Below are 14,968 nucleotides of genomic sequence, written 5' to 3' on the forward strand. Positions count from 1 at the left end.
TATTTCATATTAGTTAGTCACATTTTATTTATTTATTAATTATTTAGTTGATCCACACACCTCTTTACTCTTACCTAATTTAAATAAATTGTATTTAATTTAACTTTAATTTATTTAATATTAGCTATTGTTACATTTTATTTATGTATTAGGTAATTTCTCAGCCCTTTGCTTTTACCTAATTTAAATCGATAATAATTTGTTCATCTTTAATTTATTTCAAGTCTGATCTCATTTTAAATATATTTTTTTGTTTTATTTAATTGAATTTAATTGAATTTAGGTACATACACGTTTCTACACGTAGTCCCGCCCTCCGTTCCTCACATACACGCGCTGATTGGTTCAGAGGGCCTGGCCTTCGTGTCAATCAAAACCTCCGCCCGTTTGTTTTCCTCCGATAAAGTTTTAATTGAAGTGACGTCACGTTGTCGTTGAACTGTTTATACTTCGTTAATATTTTAATTCTCTAAAAGAACCGTGAGAAGAAATGGCGGCAGAAAAAACGGCCGGTAAGAGTTTATTTATTTCGTTCTAACTTTAATTAACGAACATTAAACAAGCTAACCGTTAGCTAGGAAACAGGTTGTTTAACGTTAGCCGCTAGCATCAATGTGGCTAACTTAGCTGCGGCCACTGTGCTAGTTTTTTTAGCTCGCGATGTTGTATTTGTGGACTTTTTTTTTTTTTTTACTACGTTCATGTACTTGTATTAGCCAACGTTATGAGCTAACGTCCTCTCATTGCTGTTGCTCAATGGTTGGCACCGGGGAGCTTTCAGGGGTCGTTGAACCGGTTCATAGGGGTCCACGGGAAATGGAGTCGGCTAGCTTCAGTCAGCTAGCTGAGTCAGCTAACTAACTAAGTCAGCTAACTGTTAGCTGTTAAGTGAGCTAACTGTTAGCTATTAAGTCAGCTAACTGTTAGCTGTTAAGTGAGCTAACTGTTAGCTATTAAGTCAGCTAACTGTTAGCTGTTAAGTGAGCTAACTGTTAGCTATTAAGTCAGCCAACTGTTAGCTATTATGTCAGCTAGCTGTTAAGTCAGCTAGCTGTTAGCTATTAAGTCAGCTAGTTGTTAGCTCTTAAGTCAGCTAGCTAGCTGACTTGAAGCGTAGTTTAACTTTATTTCCTCCTTTCAAAGTCATATTTAAGTAACGTTTGGTCTAGAGTAAACTAGATGAGTATTTTGATTATTGATTTCTCCATTTGAACTGTTAGCATTAGTGACAATTCTGAATAAATAAGAGACACTATTAATAGCTACGTTAGCCAGCTAAGACAGCTAACAAGGCTAAACATATATATATATATATATATTATAATATTTCCCAGCAGCAGTAGTAACCCATGCAAAGCAAAAAAACCACACCAGTAACAATAAATGTCAGATTAATTTGTTGTCGTAAATTTCATAACTCAGCCATCGTGTACCAACTGACTCGCCGTCGACCGTCACATGTTTGACGGTTAACTGTGTGCTTTTGTCTTTTCCTCCGTTGGACAGACTGGGACTGCGTCTCGGACGGAGACGCCGGTAAAGTCAGCCCTCTGCTGGGCGAGGACGAGTTCAAGGCGTCCTGCGCCAAAGAGATGGCTCTGCTCGCTCTGATGGAGGAGACGGGATACAGCATGGTGCAGGAGAACGGCCAGAGGAAGTACGGAGGACCGCCGCCAGGTGTGTGTGTGTGTGTGTGTGTGTGTGTGTGTGTGTGAGAGATGATAGGATTCCTCCTGTGCTGGTTGATCTCAGTGGGACCAGTTTAAGATGCTGCTGTCTGGTTGAACTGGTTGAACAGATAACACATCAGTACGTCTGTGTCTATGTATTTGTGTGTATAAAGTGCGTTTTGACTCCCAGTGTTTTGTGCTGCAGGTTGGGAGGGCCCGGCTCCCCCCCGGGGCTGCGAGGTGTTTGTGGGGAAGATCCCCAGAGACCTGTACGAGGACGAGCTGGTCCCGCTGTTCGAGAGAGCCGGCCGGATCTACGAGTTCAGGCTGATGATGGAGTTCAGCGGAGAGAACCGCGGCTACGCCTTCGTCATGTACACCAACAGGTAGCAGAAACGCTTAAGATGTGTGTGTGTGTGTGTGTGTGTGTGTGTGTGTGTGTGTGTGTGTGTGTGTGTGTGTGTGTGTATACATGTAGTTTCATTTCTACAAGTGCATCAAGTGCTGCTGACCTCTTTATTCTGCAGTTTTATGTCTGAACGTGTTATTTTGAGGAAGTGGCGCTGAAGGAGTGGGAGGAGCTTGATGGAGCTTGATGACGTGTCGTAGTAAAAGCCACTTCTCTCCGCTTTGCGCTGCAGAGAGGCGGCGCAGAGAGCCATCCAGACGTTGGACAACTACGAGATCCGCCCGGGGAAGTTCGTGGGCGTGTGCGTGAGTCTGGACAACTGCCGCCTCTTCATCGGCTCCATCCCCAAAGACAAGAGGAAGGAGGACCTCATGGAGGAGATGACCGCGGTGTGCATCGATCGCCACAGAAGAAGAAGCAGAAGAAGAAGCGTCTCTTTCGTGTGACGGCTCGGAGAGCAAAGAGATGGTCTTTGTAACGTGTCTGTGGTCTCCCTCAGGTGACGGACGGCGTGGTGGACGTGATCGTGTATCCCAGCTCCACCGACAAGAGCAGGAACCGAGGCTTCGCCTTCGTGGAGTACGAGTCCCACAAAGCGGCGGCCATGGCCCGGAGGAAGCTCATACCAGGTAACGCACGCACTCACCTGTGACCCCCGCCTGTGTCCAGCAGAGGACGGCAGAACACAGACCACTGCAGCAAAACAGGTCCACTTTATTAGGCACAACCAGCTAAGACCACAACAGTGCTGCAGGAGGTCCTGGATGGAGTCTGTGGATCATTAAAGCCACTTTTTAAGTCTAAATAAACACACTTTTCCTCACTTCAGCGTCTTAATTTGAAGGATTTGCTGCTGACAGTAAATTTATGTGATTTATGTGACAGTAAATCAAGAATTTAGGGGATTCAGACACTGTGTTCTGACATTTTATCGGCCAAATATTGAATCCATAATTAAAATAACATCTCTGGACAAAAACAGCAGCACCTGCATCGACATCTACGTCCTCCAAAATGTCCCAAGAGCGTTGAATGAATAATGTTTCCTTATTATAATTGTTTATGTTAAACAGGAACCTTCCAGCTGTGGGGTAACTCCATCCAGGTGGACTGGGCCGAGCCGGAGAAAGACGTGGACCAGGAGGTGATGCAGCGCGTCAGAGTCCTCTACGTGAGTTTGATTTACTCTTTAAACGCGTGTTTGGTCCTAAATAATGTCAGTTCATTTATGGACTGACACCGAGCTGCTCGCCCTCCAGGGGATCAATTACTGTGGAGGGCCGAGACGTGACCTGAGGGCAGCAAATAGAAACTCAAAAGCACTTTACAGAAGAGGGAGGGAGGGAGGGAGGGAGGGTATTTAACGGCCCAGAGGTAAACAAAGCTGTGTGTGTGTGTGTGTGTGTGTGTGTGTGTGTGTGTGTGTGTGTGTGTGTGTGTGTGTGTGTGTGTGTGTGTGAGCCATGTATTCCTGATGATTTTATAAACCGTTGTGTCGTGTTTCAGTGTGGAGACGGGGCGCCATGGTAACGCACTCAATTCCTCCAATCGAAAACAAGCTCGAGTGATGACACAGAGGGGCCGCTCACATTTTTTAGCGGTAGATAGCTAACTAGCTTTCCCCTGCTTGCATCGCTAAAAACAAATATCCCAGTAGATAGCTAACTAGCTTTCCCCTGTTAGCATTGCCAGAAATAAATCTCCTGGTAGATAGCTAACTAGCTTTCCCCTGCTAGCATCGCTACAAACAAATCTCCCAGTGGATAGCTAACTAGCTTTCCCCAGCTAGCATCGCTACAAACAAATCTCCCAGTAGATAGCTAACTAGCTTTCCCCAGCTAGCATCGCTACAAACAAATATCCCAGTAGATAGCTAACTAGCTTTCCCCTGTTAGCATCGCCAGAAATAAATCTCCTGGTAGATAGCTAACTAGCTTTCCCCTGCTAGCATCGCCAGAAACAAATCTCCTGGTAGATAGCTAATTAGCTTTCCCCTGCTAGCATCGCTAAAAACAAATATCCCAGTAGATAGCTAACTAGCTTTCCCCTGTTAGCATCGCCAGAAACAAATCTCCTGGTAGATAGCTAACTAGCTTTCCCAGCTAGCATTGCTACAAACAATAATCTCTCATCTGCTTCAGGTGCGTAACCTGATGCTGACCACCAGCGAAGAAACCCTCCGCCAGGAGTTCTCCCGCTTCAAGCCGGGCTGCGTGGAGCGCGTCAAGAAGCTCACCGACTACGCCTTCGTCCACTACCGCTACCGCGAGGACGCCGTCGCAGCGCTCGGCCTCATGAACGGGGCCCAGATCGACGGGGCCACCGTGGAGGTGACGCTAGCCAAACCGGCGGCGATCAAAGACGGGAGCGTGGCCGGAGGGAGGAGGAACAACAACCGGGGATACCTGGGGAACAACGCAGGAGGAGGAGGAGGAGGAGGAGGAGGAGACGGGGTGTTTGTCCTGCACAGGAGCAATGAAGGGATGGTGGGAGGAGCTGGGAGAGGAGGGTCCCTGCAGCCGCGCCTGGGAAACCCCTTGTACACAGGAGCAGGTGAGCTGAATGAAAACCATCTCAAACGTCAGGATTCTTGAAGCACAGCTTTCATTTTTAGAAGCGTGAGAGGAGGATTAGTCTTCCTCATCTTCAGAATGAGGATTTCTATTTTAGATAGAACTGTTCAGCCTGAAGCCGTTCATGAGTGCGTATTAATACTTCTCCCTTCTGACCACTCGGTGTTTGGGACCACATGTCTCGATTGTTGATGTAGAAGTCTGAAGAAGAGCCTTGATAAACTTAAATCCAGCTTCTTCTAGGCTACTTTTATTGTGAAACTCTCGACACTGAAGCAGGAAGTTGTTCCTGTTTTTAAATCTTAATTTATTCAGCTGTTGCTCAGTTGACCAGCGTTTCAATCTCCGTCTACTAAACTGAATAACATCTATTAGTAAAGACAATTACTACAAAATAAAACCATCGGAGACAATTTAGACATTTGTGAAAAAAAATATCAGATAATATGTTCAAAAGAATTGTGAAAACTATCCAAGAAATGTCCGAATAATTTGGGTAAAAATGTGAAAAAAGTGAGAAATAATTTTTAAAAAATATTTAAATTAAATATTTGAAAAATTATTAAATAAAAAATATTAGCGAAGTGTCAGAATCTTTTGAGTAAAATGTTTGAAAAAGTGAGAATTAAAAACAAAAAAATAGAAAAACGTCTAGTAAACTAAATCGCATCTATTGGTGAAGAGACTCATTTCAAAATAAAAGCCTCCTGTAGAGTCGTCTGGACGGGTCACAATCGAGCTCTAATAATCTGATGATGGAGCAAAAACTCTGGTTTCCTGTCGCCTGAGGACGATTCTGAAAATGAGAAAAGTTTTTAAGAGTGAAGTGGTGTGGAGCGTGAAATATGTGAGCGATGTCACAGCAGTAATCTGCTGCTTGAACGACGAGGAGTATTTGAGCAGATATATATATATATATATATATATATATATATATATATATATATATATATATATATATGGAGGAGATTTAAGACGGAGGAGGAGGACTTTATTGACGGGGTTAAAGGGAGAGACGAATTTAAAGCTGCTTTATATTCACTCGTTCATAAATCATTCACCACGATAACGACGGGAAAGAAACAGAGAGCTCCACCGTCCACAGCTCATTTAGAATCCTCCATCACAACGTCAGCGGCCTGTTCATCCTCCATTAATTCATAATCATAATCATTAGTCATTAATCAGCAACAATAATCCACCATGAGTTCTCTTATGAGGAGACTGTAAAACAATCTGGACCAAAAGTACGATGTCTTCAAACTAAAGAGAGAGAGAGAGAGAGAGAGAGACAGAGACAGAGAGAGCGAGAGACAGAGAGAGAGACAGAGAGAGAGACAGAGACACAGAAACAGAGAGAGAGAGACAGAGAGAGAGAGAGAGAGACATAAAGAGAGAGAGAGACATAAAGAGAGAGATAGACATAAAGAGAGAGAGAGACATAAAGAGAGAGAGAGACAGAGAGAGAGAGACACAGAGAGACAGACAGAGAGAGAGAGAGACAGTGGAGTTGACGTTGCATCCATACAGCATCATTTATTATTAATGTGTTCATGTTACAGTTACTGGTGTCAGGATGAACAGATCTTTGGCTGTAAGTCACAGTTTAATAACGAGACGTGAAGGAGCTACGATGTCTCTCTGTCTCTATGTCTCTCTGTTTCTCTGTCTCTCTGTCTCTGGTTCCATTCAGATCTATGGGTTTGTTTCTGTGTTTCAGTCTCAGCTTCATATCCTGAAGCACAGAAAGAGCCTCACTGAAAACGACCAGCTGATTGATGTGTTCACATGAATTTAACAGAGATATCAGAGATGAATTATGAGCTGTTTAACTTCCTAATAATCAATTCCTGATAAGCTCATTATTATACATCAATAAAACGACTTATACAAAGATTCATTTCTTTCTAATCATCTGAATTGTGTTCTCTGCTGGTAAATGAATAGTAAATATGTTGGTTCATTATCTTTAGGCCTGTGAGATAAAAGGCATGTTGACAAACTGAATCATACTGATAGCTAACGACTAACGACAGCTTCTGATAGCTAACGACTAACGACAGCTTCTGATAGCTAACGACTAACGACAGCTTCTGATAGCTAACGACTAACGACAGCTTCTGATAGCTAACGACTAACGACAGCTTCTGATAGCTAACGACTAACGACAGCTACTGATAGCTAACGACTAACGACAGCTTCTGATAGCTAACGACTAACGACAGCTTCTGATAGCTAACGACTAACGACAGCTTCTGATAGCTAACGACTAACGACAGCTTCTGATAGCTAACGACTAACGACAGCTACTGATAGCTAACGACTAACGACAGCTTCTGATAGCTAACGACTAACGACAGCTTCTGATAGCTAACGACTAACGACAGCTTCTGATAGCTAACGACTAACGACAGCTTCTGATAGCTAACGACTAACGACAGCTACTGATAGCTAACGACAGCTAAGGACAGCTACTGATAGCTAAGGACAGCTAACAACAGCTAACGACAGCTACTGATAGCTAACGACAGCTAACAACAGCTAACAACAGCTAAGGACAGCTAACAACAGCTAACGACAGCTAAGGACAGCTACTGATGGCTAACAATTGCTAACAGTTATCGACAGCTACTGATGGCTAATGACTAACGATAGATACTGATAGCTATCAATGGTTAACAATTAACGACAGCTACTGATAGCTAAGGACAGCTAAGGACAGCTACTGATAATGAACAATTGCTAACAATTAACGACAGCTACTGATAGCTAACGACTAACAATAGATACAAATAACTAACAATTAACGACAGCTACTGATCGTTAACGACTAACAATAGATACAAATAACTAACAATTAATGACAGCTACTGATAGTTAACGACAGCTACTGATAACGAACAATTGCTAACAATTAACGACAGCTACTGATAGTTATTTGTATCTATTGTTAGTCGTTAGCTAACAATAAACGACAGCTACTGATAGCTAACGACTAACGATAGATACTGATAGCTAACGATAGCCAACAACAGAAAAAGACAGCTAACGACAGCTACGAATGGCTAACAATTAACGACAGTATACGGTTGCAAATAATAGCGAACGACAGCAAGGAACAGCTAATGACAGCTACTGATAGCCAACAATTAATGACGGCATACGATAGCTAACGACAGCTAACAACGCCAAGCAACAGCTAACGACAGCTAATGACAGCTACTGATGGCTAACTACAGCTAATGATTAATAGAAAAGCAGCGTGTCCTTCCATTGGAAAAGCTGAAATCATTGGGGAGAGCGGTCGAATCAGCGCTAATGCTAATCCTTCGAGTTTGTGTGTGTGCTTTTGTTTGTTTGTGTATCCTCAGAGGACCCCGACCAGTGTGTGTTCCCCCTGTTTCCCGGCACCCCGCTGTCCTCCACCAACCTGCTGTCCCTGAAACAGGGTCAGATCTGCTCCGCCATCAGTCTGCTCGACTTCTACTGCTGCAAAAACTACTGGTCGCTGCCCGAGTACCACCTGTACTCCACACCTGGACGGGACGGAAAGCTGCTGCTCCTCTACAAGGTCTTTACACCGATACACAATTTAACTGCAACACTCACTCACTTCACACACAGCCAATCAGATTCTCCCATTTGATTTTGAATTATTACAGAAAATAATCTCTGTGGCAAACAAACGTTTATGATTCCACCACTGTCACATGACTTCACGTCTCCACCACTAAGCTAAAGAAGGACTAGTGTTCTAGTGAGGACGTTTAGTCGTCTACTGACAGCTAATGACAGCAACTGATAGCTAACAATAGCGAACAATTAATGACAGCATACGGTAGCTAACGACAGCTAACGATTAACAACAGCTAACGATTAAAGACAGCATACGGTAGCTAACGACAGCTAACGATTAACAACAGCTAACGATTAACGACAGCATACGGTAGCTAACGACAGCTAACGATTAACAACAGCTAATGATTAACGACAGCATACGGTAGCTAACGACAGCTAACGATTAACAACAGCTAACGATTAACAACAGCTAACGATTAACGACAGCATACGGTAGCTAACGACAGCTAACGATTAACAACAGCTAATGATTAACGACAGCATACGGTAGCTAACGACAGCTAACGATTAACAACAGCTAATGATTAACGACAGCATACGGTAGCTAACGACAGCTAACGATTAACGACAGCATACGGTAGCTAACGACAGCTAACGATTAACAACAGCTAACGATTAACGACAGCATACGGTAGCTAACGACAGCTAACGATTAACGACAGCATACGGTAGCTAACGACAGCTAACGATTAACGACAGCATACGGTAGCTAACGACAGCTAACGATTAACAACAGCTAACGATTAACGACAGCATACGGTAGCTAACGACAGCTAACGATTAACAACAGCTAACGATTAATGACAGCATACTTTAACGAAGGACAGCAACTGATAGCTAACGGCAAGTAAATGCACCGTCTGTTTGGCAGCCGGTGCTCATGGAAAGCTGTGCCTTACTAATTAACTTAATAGTTAATATATGTGTGTGTGTGTGTGTGTGTGTGTGTGTGTGTGCAGGTGGTGATCCTGTCAACACGGAGCACCTATATCCCAGACAAGCTGTGTGTGATGCTGGATGACGCCAAAGAGCTGGCTGCACAGACGACCCTGTGGAACCTGGGTACTGTCCAACACACACACACACACACACACACACACACACACACACACACATATATCTATATATCTAGATATATATCTAGATATCTAGATATATATCTAGATATATATCTAGATATATATACATGATCCACTCTGTTTACACATTCCATATGAGTAAACAAGGCAGTCTGTGCTGCCTGGCTTCACATGGACAGGGCAGCCCGCAGGTTAGATTCCCCCATGAATCAATGATCAAATGATCAGACCTTCATAAAAATATACAAACATGACACTGCAGGGGTATCTGAGAGGAGAGGGGGGGGGAGGAGAAGGAGAGAATCATCTATTGGTTTTGTGTAAATCAGTGAGATCCTGACGCTGAGTGTTCATAATAGACCTCCTCTCTAGAAGGAGGAGCCATGTTGAAGTCCATGAAGCTTGAAACGGAGTGTAGAGAAGTTGATCTGCTCCATATTGATACATGTTAATGATCTACAGCAGCAGATATTACACAATGACTTCATTCATTTAAAACCTTCATCTGAATTCATACTGAGCTGGTTCCTACAGCCTGCAGCTAAAGCAGCTCATTCATCTGTGATTGCTTTATTATAATTATGATAAATTATGATATTGCTTTATTATAATTTATTATATTATATATATATATAATATATATTATATATATATATATATATTATATATTATATATATATATATATATATATATATATATATATTTTACGGTCATCATTTATTCACATTCACTGGTTTCCTCTACTGGTGTTTGACTTTTACATCGTGAACCAACTCTGTACTTTAAACGAACCGGCTCTGATCCTCTCTCTCCCTCTCTTGTCTCTCCATCCCTCCCTCTCTCCTCTCTCCCTCCTCCCTCTCCTCTCTCCCCCCTCTCTTGTCTCTCCATCCCTCCCTTTCTCTCTCTCTCTCTCTCCCTCTCTCCCCCCTCTCTCTCCATCCCTCCCCCCCTCTCTCTCCTCCCCCCTCTCTCTCCATCCCTCTCTCTCTCTCCTCTCTCCCCCCCTCTCTCTCCATCCCTCCCCCTCTCTCTCTCCTCTCTCCCCCCTTCTCTCTCTCCTCTCTCCCCCCTCTCTCTCTCCATCCCTTCTCCTCTCTCCCCCCCTCTCTCCTCTCTCCCCCCCTCTCTCTCTCTTGTCTTTCCATCCCTCCCCCTCTCTCTCCTCTCTCCCCCCCTCTCTCTCTCTTGTCTTTCCATCCCTCCCCCCCTCTCTCTTCTCTCCCCCCCTCTCTCCTCTCTCCCCCCCTCTCTCTCTCTTGTCTTTCCATCCCTCCCCCTCTCTCTCTCTCTCTCTCTCTCCTCTCCCCCCCTCTCTCTCTTGTCTTTCCATCCCTCCCCCTCTCTCTCTCTCTCCTCTCCCCCCCCTCTCTCTCTTGTCTTTCCATCCCTCCCCCTCTCTCTCATCTCTCCCTCCCCCAGACTCGTCCTTCCTGAGCTCTGCTTCCTGTGACTCCCCCAGAAGCCCCTCTCCCCCTCTCTCCGCCCCCCCCTCCTCCACCAGTCCCGGGGTGCTGACCTGCGGCGGAGGCAGAGCCTTTTCCTCCTGCCTCCCCCTTCTCCCCCCTCCTGCTCCGCCCTCCCCCTTCTCCCCGTCCCCACCCACCTCCCAAACACAGAGGCTGTACATCAGCTCCCAGTCTCCTTTCTACTGACGGTGAGACGCTCATTCTACGGCTATATCCTGTTTATTGTTTTTACATGTGAGACGAACACATGAACGCATTCATCACGTCATTCATAACACATCCACGAGCCCTGGGGAAACCGCATCGTTGTCGTTGAACAGGAAAGCATGTTCATGTTGCCCAATGGTTGTCATGCCGCCCGTTAGAGGAGGAGACGCTGCTCTATGTCGAGCTCATCTGCTAATCAGCTCAGTGTTTGTTCAGGGGACTATTCCTCCAACACAGACCTGCAGGAGGTGGTGGTTTTGGCCACTAGTGGGCAGCAGAAACGAGCTGTAAAGACAGTTTAAGTAGAGGAGAACGTTCTCTTTCTGTCCGGTGAAGTAAAGACGTGAACATGTCGTTGCAGGAGGCCGTAGACTCGGCAGCGAGGACGCGAGACGAGGAGACGGAAGGCGGGACGAGTCTTTGTTGAGACGACTCCACGGTGTTTATTTGAAGTGTGGTCTGAGACGAGGGAGAGACGGCTCCTTCTCTCTGTCGCCTCTGCTTTAGATTCCACATCAGACCGATAACGTGTCTCTCCTCCACCTCTGTTCAATGTCAGCCTCCTCTTCATTATCCTCCTCCTCCTCCTCCTCTCTGGTTTGATTTTCCTGCAGCCAAAGTTCACCTTAAAGTACCCATAATGCCTCAGCAGCTCCAGTTCTTAGGTTCAAGATGTTTCTGTTTCTAACGGTTCTTCATCGGCGTGAGAACGAAGAGAACAAAGACTCTTCAGACTCGTGACCAACGTGTTCAGAGTTCAGAGCTCCTTCACACTGAAGAACAGAGAACATCAACGTCACGTCTACTCTCATCACGTTGTTACGACAGAGAAACAGAGGATGAGGAGGGTCCACTATCTTCTTCTAGTTCTTTTTCACGTTCATTTCCTTCTTCTTGTCCTTCTTTTTCTTCTTGGTCTTTTTCTTGTTTGTCTTGTGTTTATACTTTCTCTTTATCTTCTTCATGTTCTTTTTCTTCTTGTTGTTTTTCTTTATCTTCTAGTTCTTCTTCATGCCCCTTTCCTCCTCACTGTTGTCCTTCTTCTTCATGTTCTTCTTCTTCTTCTTGGTATTTTCTCGTTTATCTTGTATTTATACGTCTTCTTTATCTTCTAGTTCTTCTTCATGTCCCTTTCCTCCTCACTGTTGTCCTTCTTCTTCTCTTTCTTCTTCTTGAGGAGCGTCTCCTGCTTCCTTTCATGTGGCAGATAACCCGTCTTATCTGAGGAGGACTCGAGGCCTCGGAGGCAGATTTACAGCTTCTCTCCGTCCGTCTGCTTCAGACAAACACTCCTCCTTCCTGTGATTGTGGTGGTTTGTTGACGTCTCCTAATCGAAAGCCTCCCGGACTCGAACCCCGAAGTGGAGAAACAGAAAGTTTCTTCGGTGCATCCTAATTTGGCCGACCCACTTCAGTAGATTCCTCTGAAGGAGGAAGAAACGTGAGGAAGAGGAGGGAGACCAGTCTTTTGAGGGAAGATTTAAGATGTTTTTTTACTGCAGGCTTTTCTTCCTCGTTGGTGTTTTAGTCCAATTTAAACCATGTTCACTGATGAAAGAGAAGAAGAAGAAAAGAGTCCCAAGGAGCCCGAGCACCATTAGAGCTTTTTACACTGTAAGAAATGAGAACGAAGAGTCACCGAAGAGTCAACGAAGAGTCAACGAAGAGTCACCGAAGGGTCACCGAAGACTCAACGAAGACTCAACAAAGACTCAACGAAGCGTCACCGAAGAGTCAACGAAGGGTCACCGAAGAGTCAACGAAGAGTCAACGAAGAGTCACCGAAGGGTCACCGAAGAGTCACCGAAGAGTCAACGAAGCGTCAACGAAGACTCAACGAAGCGTCACCGAAGAGTCAACGAAGCGTCAACGAAGACTCAACGAAGCGTCAACGAAGCGTCAACGAAGCGTCAACGAAGCGTCAACGAAGCGTCAACGAATCGTCAACGAAGCGTCAACGAAGAGTCAACGAAGACTCATCGAAGCGTGAACGAAGCGTCAACGAAGAGTCAACGAAGCGTCAACGAAGCGTCAACGAAGCGTCAACGAAGAGTCATCGAAGAGTCAACGAAGCGCCAACGAAGCGTCAACGAAGCGTCAACGAAGCGTCAACGAAGCGTCAACGAAGCGTCAACGAAGAGTCATCGAAGAGTCAACGAAGCGTCAACGAAGCGTCAACGAAGCGTCAACGAAGCGTCAACGAAGAGTCATCGAAGAGTCATCGAAGAGTCAACGAAGCGTCAACGAAGCGTCAACGAAGCGTCAACGAAGCGTCAACGAAGAGTCATCGAAGAGTCAACGAAGCGCCAACGAAGCGTCAACGAAGCGTCAACGACGTTCATCAGCTTCATCTGTTTCTGACGTCTATACTTTACAGTTAATAACCGTCGTTAAATAAAGTGTGTTTACATGTTATTAATTCATATTTATCTACTTTAACAATCTACATTTAAAGCTTTTATTTTGAAAAACAACATCTCTTAGAATGCTTTTTCCTTTTGGTCTGTGAGAGCTGAGGAGGAGGAGGAGGAGGAGTTCTTCATCAGAGGATCATGAGTAAGACTCGTCATGTTCCGTTCTTATTCTAGAAGCTGAATATTTTATTTTTATTGATCACTTCCTGTTTATGGATTTGTTCAGGTTCAGCTTTTGACTTTCAAATGTTTGTGTTTTATTCTGACGTTTTGTTTGAGTGTTTTCAGGCTGATTGATTGATTGATTGATTGATTGATTGATTGATTGATTGATTGATTGTATAAAGTTCTGAAGTGACTTTAAAATGACATCCAGGTTGTAATATCTGTCCCAAATTCAGAACTATAATCAGTTTACTGATGCAAATGAACCCTAAAATAACCACATTGTAGAGAAGAAGGGTCTATTTATTAAAGAAAACTGATCAAAGACATCAGGAGATGTGAGACGATGACTCTATTTATTCTAACAACATTTGAAACCCGTCTAACCCGCTTCAGCGTCGACAGAATGAAGCGTTAGATCCACATTAAAGTGATTTCAGGACCGACGCATCTCTACTGAAGTCTGTTTGTTGTAATGTTCAGGTTTCCAGCCGTGTCTCTTCGTACCGGAGTAAAGGATTTGTTGTGGAATAAAAAAACAACAACCCCGTCTGATGTTCTCTGTGTCCCAGAGGAAGAACCGCAGGGTTCTACTGCAGAACGACGTCCTCGTTCCTCCAGTGTTCAGTAGAACGATCAGTGTTTGAACCAACAGGAGGATCGTTTAATGTGAGAGAGTGAATATTTATACACATATATATATATATATATATGTATGTATGTATGTATGTATGTATGTATGTATGTATGTATATTTAGCTTCCTTCAGTTCGTCTCTTTCTCTCTGACTCACTTTCATAATCCGTGTTCACCACCTTCTCCTGTCACCACTCAGAGCTCAACACCTCTGTGGTCATCAGGTGTGTGTGTGTGTGTGTGTGTGTGTGTGTGTGTGTGTGTGTGTGTGTGTGTGTGTGTGTGTGTGTGTGTGTGTGTGTGTGTGTGTGTGTGTGTGTGTTTTATAGAGATAGGCCGGAGGTCTTCATGTTCTTCTTCTACTCCTCCCGAACCTCTGCTTCCTGGTTTTCCTCCTCCTCTTCTTCCTCTGTGGTGTTTGCAGCGTCTCTCAGCTCTCTGGGAGTTCATCTTCCAGTCTTCCATCTCCCCCGACGCCTCGCCGACCCCCCGACCCTCTGCTTCTTCTTCTTCTTCTTCTTCTCTCCAGGAGGATCAGAATCAAAGACTTTTTACTTTGATCTTTGTATCAGTAGAAATGCATTTAGAAAGAGGTTGAGAGGACAGGAAGCCCCTCAGTGTCTAAACGTGTGACTTCATCATCTGACACGTTGTTGTTGTTGCTGCATCAGTTCTTTTGTTTCTGGCGGCGTTCTCGAGAAAAGCA

At 44.4% G+C, this 14,968-nt stretch overlaps 1 protein-coding gene across 1 annotated transcript; it reads left to right on the forward strand.

Moving 5' to 3' along the window:
• Positions 1-429: 429 nt before the first annotated feature.
• On the forward strand, positions 430-13,968 carry rbm46 (RNA binding motif protein 46). Its single transcript, XM_068713079.1, has 11 exons — positions 430-512; positions 1,507-1,677; positions 1,876-2,056; positions 2,312-2,468; positions 2,579-2,708; positions 3,153-3,250; positions 4,221-4,632; positions 8,024-8,223; positions 9,251-9,353; positions 10,794-11,028; positions 11,409-13,968. Exons 1-10 carry the CDS (start codon positions 491-493, stop codon positions 11,024-11,026), a joined length of 1,707 nt encoding a protein of 568 aa, XP_068569180.1. The 5' UTR covers positions 430-490; the 3' UTR covers positions 11,027-11,028; positions 11,409-13,968.
• The last annotated feature ends 1,000 nt before the right edge of the window (positions 13,969-14,968 follow it).

The sequence above is a fragment of the Cebidichthys violaceus genome, unplaced genomic scaffold (assembly GCF_023349555.1).
Source record: "Cebidichthys violaceus isolate CVI_PGR_0920_01 unplaced genomic scaffold, fCebVio1.0.p SCAF_19, whole genome shotgun sequence".
In the NCBI taxonomy this organism is placed as follows: Eukaryota; Metazoa; Chordata; class Actinopteri; order Perciformes; family Stichaeidae; genus Cebidichthys; species Cebidichthys violaceus.